Source organism: Clavelina lepadiformis, chromosome 5 (genome assembly GCF_947623445.1).
Source record: "Clavelina lepadiformis chromosome 5, kaClaLepa1.1, whole genome shotgun sequence".
Taxonomy (NCBI): domain Eukaryota; kingdom Metazoa; phylum Chordata; class Ascidiacea; order Aplousobranchia; family Clavelinidae; genus Clavelina; species Clavelina lepadiformis.
This window is the reverse complement of record NC_135244.1, coordinates 8,549,659-8,560,901: the sequence shown is the minus strand read 5'-3', so window position 1 is coordinate 8,560,901 and position 11,243 is coordinate 8,549,659. Positions and strand designations below refer to the sequence as shown.

General features: G+C 34.6%; 3 protein-coding genes across 5 annotated transcripts; 1 reads left to right on the top strand and 2 right to left on the bottom strand.

The window, feature by feature from the left end:
* The first annotated feature begins 1,929 nt into the window (after nt 1-1,929).
* LOC143460157 (quinone oxidoreductase PIG3-like) lies at nt 1,930-5,504 on the top strand. Of its 2 annotated transcripts, none has more exons than XM_076957566.1 (2): nt 1,930-3,215; nt 3,404-5,504. In XM_076957566.1, the coding sequence occupies exon 2, from the start codon at nt 3,425-3,427 to the stop codon at nt 4,436-4,438; it is 1,014 nt and encodes a 337-aa protein (XP_076813681.1). In that variant the 5' UTR covers nt 1,930-3,215; nt 3,404-3,424; the 3' UTR covers nt 4,439-5,504. The 2 variants fall into 2 exon arrangements, with proteins under 2 accessions (XP_076813681.1, XP_076813680.1); XM_076957565.1 differs by having other exon boundaries at nt 3,400-5,504.
* Nucleotides 5,130-7,732, bottom strand: LOC143460156 (protein-lysine N-trimethyltransferase SMYD5-like). 2 transcript variants are annotated; one of them, XM_076957563.1, is made up of 10 exons: nt 7,591-7,732; nt 7,347-7,454; nt 7,077-7,217; nt 6,949-7,002; nt 6,717-6,851; nt 6,518-6,623; nt 6,182-6,421; nt 5,909-6,020; nt 5,728-5,838; nt 5,130-5,442 (listed from the first exon to the last, which is right to left on the bottom strand). In XM_076957563.1, exons 1-10 carry the CDS (start codon nt 7,618-7,620, stop codon nt 5,334-5,336), a joined length of 1,146 nt encoding a protein of 381 aa, XP_076813678.1. In that variant the 5' UTR covers nt 7,621-7,732; the 3' UTR covers nt 5,130-5,333. The 2 variants fall into 2 exon arrangements, with proteins under 2 accessions (XP_076813678.1, XP_076813679.1); XM_076957564.1 differs by lacking the exon at nt 7,591-7,732 and having other exon boundaries at nt 7,077-7,177.
* Nucleotides 7,690-10,375, bottom strand: LOC143460154 (beta-galactosidase-1-like protein 2). Its single transcript, XM_076957561.1, has one exon. It carries the CDS (start codon nt 10,301-10,303, stop codon nt 8,348-8,350), a length of 1,956 nt encoding a protein of 651 aa, XP_076813676.1. The 5' UTR covers nt 10,304-10,375; the 3' UTR covers nt 7,690-8,347.
* Between the last annotated feature and the right edge of the window lie 868 nt (nt 10,376-11,243).

Below are 11,243 nucleotides of genomic sequence, written 5' to 3'. Positions count from 1 at the left end.
CTGAAAACTCTGCTCATCGCACTTTATCAAAATTTGTCCTGTATTTCTAATTTTGCACCCCTAGCTATTAGAAGACTTGAAAATTGCAAAATAACACATCTATCCATTGGTGATAAATTGTCAAAAACAAACTGCATTACTGCACTTTCTTTTCAAGCTAAATATGCAGAAATTTTATTCAGTAAGCTATATAACAAATAAAATCAATGGTTGAACAATATCAAGTATTAAAATTAGGTACAGATGAAAAACTGTATAGGTAAATTTATTCTGGTAATGGGCAGAGCTGGGCAACTGCTTTTTTAAAATAGTGCTGCTCATGCTCTCGATCATTAATGAAAAAAGAGCGTCGTGTGTCTAAGAATGAGTGTCTAACTCATTGTGAGTCTAAGAATGTGTGTCTAACTGCAGCTATAATTGCTTACCATTATTTTTTGTGAATCTTATAGGAAATTTCATGGAATCCCACGCTGAAAAGTTTTTGTTTGGTCACACCTGCCACAAATAATTAATACGCAAATAGAGCATTAACAATCTTCTAGAACAGTAGACAACTATGTAATGATGTTTAACAACTTTCTATTCTTCACTTTCTAATAGGGTTGAATGTAATTGATCATAATTACAAACTTATGTAACGGTGCTGCTTTTACAAACGTTTGGAATACAATTTATGTTATTACACAACCTACTTTTTGGTAATTTGATGCACATAAAACAACCATAACTAGCTTTTTACCTCTATGCATTCAATGTGTAAACACAATTGAAACGCATGCAATATATACACTTAGCTCTTGGCCTACATTGCCGTTTTCCGAAACCGGGCAATAACAGAAAAGATTGTTTGTGATGTGACGTAATAACTATTCTTTGATAACCAGTGCTATGACCATAAATCAAGTTTGAAAGTATGGCAGTGACACCACTAAACTGCTAAAGTAATATCACACTACACGAAACCAACTAGGAATATCGCTTTCATGCAAAAGTAGGTCAAATTCAAACACAATGTCAACAAAGTTACAATACGCAATTAAGTATGTTAAAATTTTTGTCAAAAAACACTATTCGACTACTACTAAATTAATAACGACTATATATAATAAATAATAACTTTTATTTACAATTCAAGTTACCTTTAACATAAAACAAGACAAAAGAACAATTTTTTCTTGAAAAGTTCTAGTGACTGCCATCAAAAAGAAATGCAAGTTTTGCGCAACTGAAACTCAATATTAAGCAAATTGTGTTTTGTGATATAAAACTACATTGCCAATAAACAATGATATCACAGTATAATTGAAAGCAGAGCGTGGAGTAGCAGGAAAAAATTATGTAATTATATTCCGAGTTACATGCAACACTACTTTCAAAGCATATATCGGTTAAGTTACAAAAATACTGGCAACGTGAAGCAAATTATGACACCATGATAAGTTGATAACTACTCAGCTCATTGTTGTCAGTTTAAAAAATGTAGCGTTTTTATCGGACTGCCATAACAATATAACACAGTTCTGACATGCTGCGCCTACTGCTTAGTGGTGCATATTATGTTGGTTATTTTTCCCCATTAGCTTTGCAGAGCAAAAATTATGTGTGAAATTAGTATCAAAGTAACCATTTTTTTATTCACTTGACAAAATTGTAGTCTTACAAATTTTGAAGTGAATTCGATAAAAATTAATTGCGTGCACTATAATGGTTAGTGTTTTGTCTTGATTGTGCAGGGGATTTTCACCCAAAACCATGCAGTAAACTTTCAAAGCTGGAGTACGTCTAGCTTTTTTATCTACCAATTATTTTTGTAATTTAGGGGCTGACCTAAATTTACTATTTTAAATTTTCAAAATAGCCTAACTACTCCTTTGTATAGGCCTGGCCATGACCCATGACCATGTGCATCTGAACAGAGAACCGGCGGACCCGACTGCAAAGAAGGGCAGTTTTCAAGACGATCTTAAGGCGCAATAAATCAGTCAGAAGATTATGAACGAGTGAGTCGTTGCGTGAAAAACGTTCAAGACGCACCCGACTGCCTGTCTCTGACGAAAGACTATTTTGCTCTGATTGTGACTGAAAAGCATAGCAGTTTTCCACGAGATCTTGGGCTTCAGACAACGGCCAAAATCGGATAGGTGACCGGGTGCAGGACGGCTATAATCAAGATACACTGGGTGCAAAATGATACATCGACCATAAATGTGCGAAAAAAGAAATATTGTGCTAATTTTCGTCTAAGCGTGGATGCTGCATAACACTTTTGTTAATGTAGTATCTATGGTCTAAGAAAGACAAAAACGGAAGAGCAAAAGTGAATTTATCTTCTTTTTAGAGTCGCCATGCTTTCCACTAAAGATTCCTGGATAGGAAATGGGTAACTTGCATTTATGCAACCCTTTTCCTAGTCTAATCAACAAGATACAGAACTTCTTAAAGAAGAATATAAAGAAGTTCTTTATCTCGTTTGTCTAATAGACAAATGCTCCACGTGGTTGTGAACTTCTACATACAAGTTCATCATTTCATCGACAACCTTACGGCTTACCATACTTCTATAATAATCGAATGAATATACTGTATTTTGAAGTAAGACCGCAATTAAGTGACTATTTTGCCAGCCGACACCCGGGCAGCCCGTTGTTAAAGATAGGCGGCAACTGGCTAATGTAGCCGAATGAGTACATTCATAAAGGGAAGTCGATTTAAGCTAATTAGGGTTTAATTGAAGTTAGATTTAGATTTATAGGAAATAGACCCTTTCCGCCATAGATACGGTATCACGCAAACTCTTACGCATTTCATGTCGCATGCTTCGCTGACCACCTATCTATACGTCATATCAAACAAGTCCAGTGTGTAACATTTGAACTGAGCTGGAAAATAAGGGCTAAGCAACATATTTTCAATATTTTTTTTGTCGTGTAAAGAAATTCATAAATATTTACCCGAGCGAAACCGTAACGATCCAATACGTGTACAATTTGAAAAAGAATCAAAGTGTGTCAACATTTTCCATTGTTAAGTAGAGGTATCAAAAAAAGCATGCCATCCAGACAGCAACTTGTAAAGGGTCTATTTACATTGGTTTTAGGCTATCATCTTATTCTTATGACATGTTGGTGAAGTTAACAAAAAACTATGAAAAAAGCTTTGAACAGTTGACAACTTTTTAGACTTAGAGGGTATTATAGAAAACTGCACTAATACAGGTAATCCATTAGGCTACAGTTTTATTATTACATGCAAAAACTTACATTTGCTATTTCACTGCATATATGATTGTCTCAACAAGCACTGTTTGTGTTCAGAATGTGGAAATCACAATAAAATTAACATGGCTACCATGTTTAAGAACTTGTTTATGCTTACTTCATTAAAAGTGTTTTTTACAAGTCAGGTGTGTAGATCTTCCACAACAATGATGCGCAGTGTGATGCAAAACAAATTTGGTGATGCTGAAGAATTTTACATATCCGAAAATACTCCAGTTCCACAACCAAAAGCAGATCAAATATTATTGCGAGTTTATGCAGCCTCATTAAACAGGGCAGATATTCTTATGAGGGAGGGAAAATACCCTGGTTTAAAAAACGTTATTACATTGGGGCTTGATGCATCTGGTGTGGTAGAATCAGTTGGATCTAACTGCACCAAATGGAAAGCTGGTGACAAGGTTATGGCTCTGTTAAATGGTGGGGGTTACGCAGAATATGCTGTTGTGAATCAAGATCATGTAATGCCAATGCCTGATCACCTAAGCTTCATTGAAAGTGCTGCAATACCTGAAGTCTGGTTGACGGCATACCAACTTTTGCACTTTGTTGGAAATATGGAAAGTAATGAAACTGTATTAGTTCATGGTGGTGGCAGTGGAGTGGGAACTGCAGCAATTCAACTGGTTAAAATGGCTAAATCACAATCAATAGTGACTGCAGGAACCACTCGGAAAATAGATTTTGCTAAACAGCTTGGTGCTTTTGCTGGCTTTAATTACAAGGAAGGTGAATTTGCAGAAAAAGTTAAAAGCGCTACTCAAGGCAAAGGTGTCAATTTAATATTAGACTGTGTGGCTGGTTCTTTCTGGAAGCAAAATATTGACTGTCTAGCTACAGAAGGGAGATGGGTAGTCTATGGTACACTGGGTGGTCGCAATGTTGATGGTCCACTTCTAGGGCAGGTTATAGCAAAAAGAGCTTCTATAATCGGTACCACCCTGAAGGCAAGAAGCAATGATTACAAGGCAAGGCTTGTTGCAGCTTTCAGTGAAAATGCTGTGCCACATTTTACTGAAGGTAATCAAAATCTGCATCCAGTGATTGATCAAGTATTTCCACTGGAATCTGTGGCCGAAAGTCACAAGTACATGGAGAGCAATAAGAGTAATGGTAAAATTGTACTAGTTGTTAAGGATCGCTCACATGGCGAGTTGTGAAGTTTTTCACAAACCAACTACCATATTTAATTTTTTTTTATCTGTTTGTAGTATTGTTGCAACGATAAGAGAGTAATTTACAGAGGCTTACTGTACTATTAAATGCAACTTACAATCAAGTAAATATGGTATGATAAAAATGCATACATAATTATATTATAGTTTTTTTAATCATTAACTGTGAAAGTTTATAATTTTTGCATCCATCTATGTTATATGCTAAACAATTTATTAAAGATATTGTGTAGATGGTTGTAAAAAATTAAAATAATTTTTTTTTATTTATGTGCAAGTGTAATGTGTATTACATGCTGTATGTTATGGAAGTAATTGACAACTACAGTTTTTGGCCTAGATTATCAGGGAAAATATACTGATGGGCAGTGGTGTAACAAGCTTTTTTGGTGTCTTGAGCATGTCTGATTTCCTCTTATATAACGCAATATTGTACTGGTATGTTTCAAATTTGGTATTGTAATATGCTTTCCATTTCCTGTCCTACTTTTTATATCCAGGCTACAGACTTAACATTGATCAAGCCATCGATGAGATGCCATAATTGATGAAAAACGTGAAAATTCTGATCTGTCTCGTTGTTGTTTTCGAGTAGTGCTAATTCTATTTATATCCCAAGTTACCACTTCGTCCTGTCATTGACTAACGGTTATGCCATTGTTAAATAATTGATACATCGCAATAGACAAAATTTATTTATAATTGTCTGTGCAAACATTGTCGTCAATATAAGTGATGTTTCACCGGCGAAGAAAAGAGGGCCTCTATTCCTTGCCTTCTCTTTTTGGGTCCCCTATTAGTGGCTATTATTATCACCTTTACAGTCCTATGCCAACTGCCACTAAAGGTTGGGAATAACGTCTCTTCAACCCTGCCAAGCTTATTGCATTTCATCCGAATCGCTAGATAAGTCTTCATCGGAAGTTTCGTCAGGGTCATCAGCTTCATTGTAACATTTTTCACATTTGCATGTGAATAAGTAATTTTCTCTGTATGAAAATATACAGGATCGCTGTTACATTACATGGCAAATAAAAATTCTATACATTCACTAGTGTAAAAGTGAGATAGAATTCATTCCAAATTGTTAGAGAAACTGCCGGACAAGCATCTATAGCAATAACTGGTCCTTAACTCATCACCTTTCACATGGCTAAATAGTTATGTACAAGTTAACAACTAACAAAACGCTTACTCATAACTTAAGTATTTGTTGCAAAACTTTGGTCAAACTACCACCAGAAAGTTTTATTGATGTATCATATAAAACTTACCTTAAATATTTTTGTCTGGAATGTCTGCTTCGAGACAACTCACATTTATTTAAATACGATATTGTTATTTCTTCATCATGGTGTATGTCTTTAATAGCTTTTACAGTTAACCTGCAAAACCATGTATGAAAACATTCAACAATTAATGATACGAACTGTTTGTACATATATCAGTCTTTACCTGTGATTGTTGTGTAAAAAGCAAACTTCTGCATTAGGTGCACAGCTGTGATTGCATTTACTCTGCATCATGTATAAGCCTGCACCTTCACAATTTAAAAATTCTCCAGATACTAAAGTAAAAACAAACCATGTGAAAGGCTGTAGATGTAATAAGATTTTCTCAGTGTAAAAGCATCATATTTAGACCAAGATTTCTTTGTTCTTGTTATGTATAGTCACAATAATTATTCAGATATCAGTACAGCATTTTAGTATTTATTCACACAAATACCATTGTCCATTTCTTCATACAAATTATCAATTAATTGATCCAAATTTTGTCTCTCATCTTGTGGAAGGTTGAGGCTATCACATTTCTTTGCCCAAATACTTAATGCACTTGAACCTATTCCTTGCTGATTAGTTCCCAACAAAGCAAATAATGACACAAACCCATCATCAGTGAACCAGAATGATAGAGAATCATCATATATAATAGATTTTATATGTTTACGTAAAACCTCTAATTGACCTAAAAATGTCAAACCAGTTATATACAGCAATGGTACAACAGTCTACTATACATAAAAGAAAAGTATGAAACAATTAGTATATGTCATGATTATACCTTTGTATTTGCTGCCAAGTAATTTGTGGGCAATATTTTCACTTTCATTGGTACTTTCATGACAAAAACTTTCAATTGTTTGTCTAAACTCATCTTTATTTGGTTCCTGTTGATGACATTACATATTAATGGTATATAATATACCTTACATGTTCGCAACCAGCTGTTTAGATTATTATGGAACATGAAAGCAACAAACCAGTTTAACCCTTGCTATTATTCTTAACAAGAGCATGACTGTTGCAGTTTCGGGAGGATAATGAAAGCTTCTCCATATTTCCTCCAAGTTATCAAGTTGTTGTGAATCACAGTTGTGTAATGCTGGGCACAACACCTTCAGTAGAGAAGGTGTATAGAGCCATATGTAGAGCCTGACTGAGTATATATGAAGCATGCAGCTGTCATAAGTACTGGATGCCACAAAAACATACCTTATGATGTTCATTGTAAGCCTTTAACCTGCATTCACTGCAGCAATATTTCACCTGCAAATTGAAACAAATCCTATAGATACAGTACTGGTTTGTAAAAGCATATACAATGAAATATAACGTATTACCTCGCAATTTGGGCAATTTACATGAGTGGCTGGGTTGGTTGGACAACATTCAGGATGAGGTAAAACGATGGCTTTGTTTTGAGTAAGTCTTCTAGCCATTTCTTCAGACGTTTCCAAAGATTTCATGCAATAATCACAAGCCTTTTGAAATATAGTTTATCATTTTAGGAAATGCATTCAGGAGGGTTTAACAATGATTTTAATTTGTTATAAATTAGTATTACCAGTTATCTATTAATTTTAAAAACGTTAAAGCAATGCAGCACATACAAGATATTTATACAGCTTATTCCATGAGAACTGGCAACTGGTTATGGGTTCTTCTTCAAGTATAATTCTGCTACAGGAAATATTGTCTGCTGCAAACAGCCCATAACCCTAAATACAGTAATTTTAGTTAGCAAGTTAATTTAAATAAACCCAATTCTATAGTAAAAAGGGCAACACACATCTACTAATAAATATTTAACAAAACAAGACAAAAACCAACTACATTACGCCTACAAGCCAATACCTTTTCATCTGATTTCCTTACATGCCACATCGTACGTTTCTAATTTTATACTTGTTTATATAGGTGATTTCATGAACTGTGTATTGCATACAATTTGAACTAAACAGAGAAAATGCATACAACTAAAAGCTTTCAATTTTAGTTGAAAAGTAGGTCAAATGACTTCCAAATAAAACAAAGAAAATCTGTTACATACAAACGATCTCTGCCCATGAGCGAAGAACAATAACAAAAGCATACGGATTATACTGCACAAAACATAAATAAAACAACAGCTGTCACTTACAAGATAATAACAAGATAAAAATTTAATTTGTAATCAAAATTACAGTGTTTTAATGTATAAACAAAAACATGCTTTGAACACATTCTGTACATATTTAAAGAATTTTCATTAAAAATTTTGGATTGTTTTATCTCTCAACATTACAGCTGCAATTAAAGTTACCAGTATTACAGGATAAAAAAGCAAAATTATAATCCAGTACTGTATAATATATATGTCTACAAACAGAAAAAATTATGAAAACAACTTGAATAGTAATGAGTAATGACCTCACATGATGCAAAACTAGATATTCAGTATCTGACATGTGCACATATAGCATACAGGCATTTGGGTAACAGAAATATCCAAGCATTGCACTGTCTTTATGATATGGTATTGACATTAATTTAACAGTGGCCTTCGATCAACCAATTACTTTGAATAAAAAACAGTGAGAGATTGGCACAGCCTTTTCCAAACCAAAACATTTTAACCAAGAAGAGGATCTGAACAGAAGCTTACAATATTTGAACATTTAATTTCCTCAAAGATGATAACTTCATTATCTTTCTTTAGCCAAGGTGCTGGTATATACAAAGCCATTTGGGGTCCAATGTTCCAGTACCTTCCAAGGTTTTTGTTGTTGATAAATACCACCCCCTTTCCCCAATTTCTCATATCTATGTAGGTATCAGTTGGGTCACCATCAATAGATAAACTGACCTTAAAGAAAGTAGGAGATCCCAATTTGGTTTTGCATTCGTTTTGTTTCCACAGGTCAGACAAAGACAATTTACCGATAAAATCAGGCTTCATTTCCAATGGAAATGTTGTCCATCCCTGAACCATGTTTTCGTTAGCTGTCAATGCTCCTGTTAGTCCTTTGCGTTGGTCATTAAATCGTGCCCAGTTAATTCGGCCTCCATTTTCCACTAAGACATCAATCTGAATTCTTTTTTCCTGCCCAGTTTTATAAACAATTTCATACCGATTACTTTTCGTACTGTCATCAATTTTTGTTGCTTTTTCTTGATTAACAAACAAATACCCTCGATCTTGCACTTTATCTAATCCACCAATAAGAATGTTCCTATCATCAGGAAAATCAATCTCAGATCTGTACATTGTATATCCATATGACTGACCGGCTCCATTATTGATATCAAGCATTTCCATGGTAACTGGTTTTTCAGTTTTTATGCTTTGTATCAGTTGCAAGCTATCCCATAGGGTTACAGTTGTGCTTATTTCTACAGGACTGTATGCCTTTCGCGAATATTTTTCAGGAAAAGAATACTGTACATTGGAAATGGCGTTAGGATAATACTGAGATATTATTTTCTTAGCTTTATGATATTTTGGAGTTAAGTCGCCATTTTCAGCTATTAGAGCATCATAATCATAACTTGTTATGTCACTTTTGTATACATGTCCATCATGATACCCACCATTCATAAAACCAAAATTAGTTCCACCATAAAACATATAAAAGTTGACTGATGCACCAACACTCAAAATTTCATTTAAGGTTTCAGAAAATTCCTGCACAGACATGGTATGATGCTTCTCACCCCACCAATCAAACCAGCCAGTCCAAAATTCCATGACCATCAGGGGAGCATTGGGCTGATTTCGTTTCAGGTCTTTAAAGTGATTATCAACATGTTTGAAGTTTACTGTTTTCAAAACTCCAGGTAATGTTTGTTTAAAAATTCCTTCGGAGTTATCAGAAGTAAAGAGAAGTTCATCAATGCCATGCCTTTCCATTTGTTTCTTCAAAAATGGAACATAATCCTTGTCATGGAAATAAGCCCCATATTCATTATCAAGCTGAAAAGCTACAATAGATCCACCTTGTTTATATTGATGGGGTTTTACCATGGGAAGAAGTTTATCAAAATACCTTACTACTGCTTTAGTATAAGGGGGGTACGTGGTCCGAACTTTCATAACTGGATCCCTAAGAAGCCAAGATGGTAACCCTCCAAATTCCCACTCTGAACAAATGTATGGACCAGGTCGTAAGAAGACTAGTAATTTCAGTTCTTGTGCTAATGACAAGAAATTAGTGAGCGACAAATTGTTATCAAAATTAAATCTTCCTGGCTCTGGTTCATGTAAATTCCATGGTACATAAGTTTCAATTGTGTTAAGTCCACATGCTTTCATTTTCAAAAGCCTGTCTCTCCAATATTCCTGGGGCATTCGAAAATAATGAACCGCTCCACTTAACACAACAAATGGTTTGCCATCCAAAATAAAGCTTTTTTCATCAGCAAGTAATCCACGTTTATATGCAGCTCGCTTTATATTTTTCAGTCTCACAACTGGATTTTCAAGTTCATTTTCATAAGACGAGATTTGCCCATGCCACTGCAGCAACATCCAAACAACGTAAACAGTCATAGATCCCGCAATGCAATAAAAAGTATGCTGACGCCTCATTATAGTTTATAAATATCACCTCATTCAAACTAACATTACATAACCTGCCCTGCAATGTTAATGAAACAGCATGTTACTTTTTCTTGCAACGTCTTTTTTATAGCTTTCAAGTGCATGTTGCATGTACACTGTAAAGTAGTCGTTCTTTTAAAACTCCTTATCTATTTTATTTTTGACTCTGTTTTTTTTTTATGCTATCTTTGATTGTTTCCTTAAGTAAGCATAACGTTGATAAAGTCCAAATTCTTATATTCCAGTATTAGTACTGTACAGCTTGCATATAACGGACAAGTCGGGACCAGCAATATCCACCTATTATATACGAAATTGACCCTCGGTACACCACGCAGGTTCGCTAGGTCCCTATGTATTACGTCTCGCACTCCAGAGTTAAATACAAGACATTTTCAAGTCAGAAACAACATACTGTACTGTATATTTTCTGTGCACAATTTCATTGTGAAAATGAAATTTTTGGCATATTGGTTAAAAACGTACAGTATATGCAATACAAGTGAAAGATTGAATTAAATGTGAAAAATATAGCACAGTTTCTTCTGTGACAGTAGCAATTGTACTGTCAACAATCGATTTCTCTGCAATGATGAATGGATCCCTTATCTACAGGGTTACCATTCTGTGTTTATTTCTAAGAAACGTGGTTATTTTTAGGGCAAAGGTTCCTAATTTGGGTATCTATTAGGCGACCCCTTTAGTATACCATTTTGTACCAAAGAGATACCAAAATTAAGAACATGCAGATAGTATCTCGTTTTTTTAGGAACATTGGTTGCTTTCTCCTGTTGTGCACTGTTTAAGGTGGTATTCGTCTTTATTTTCCTAGTCGTGCTTATTTTTGAGTAGAGACCGATAGCAATCCTGGTTATATAAGAGGTATTTTACATTGTTTTTTTCTCAAGGGGACTGGTGAATGTATCCG

Coding starts and splice junctions, on each gene's coding strand:
- LOC143460154 (XM_076957561.1), bottom strand. CDS start 10,303: ATGAGGCGTCAGCATACTTTTTATTGCATTGCGGGATCTATGACTGTT.
- LOC143460156 (XM_076957563.1), bottom strand. CDS start 7,620: ATGTGGCATGTAAGGAAATCAGATGAAAAG. Junction 6,852..6,948: donor CTTACAATGAACATCATAAG/GTATGTTTTTGT, acceptor TCTCTACTGAAG/GTGTTGTGCCCAGCATTACA. Junction 5,443..5,727: donor TCCAGACAAAAATATTTAAG/GTAAGTTTTATA, acceptor ATTTTCATACAG/AGAAAATTACTTATTCACAT.
- LOC143460157 (XM_076957566.1), top strand. CDS start 3,425: ATGATGCGCAGTGTGATGCAAAACAAATTTGGTGATGCTGAAGAATTT.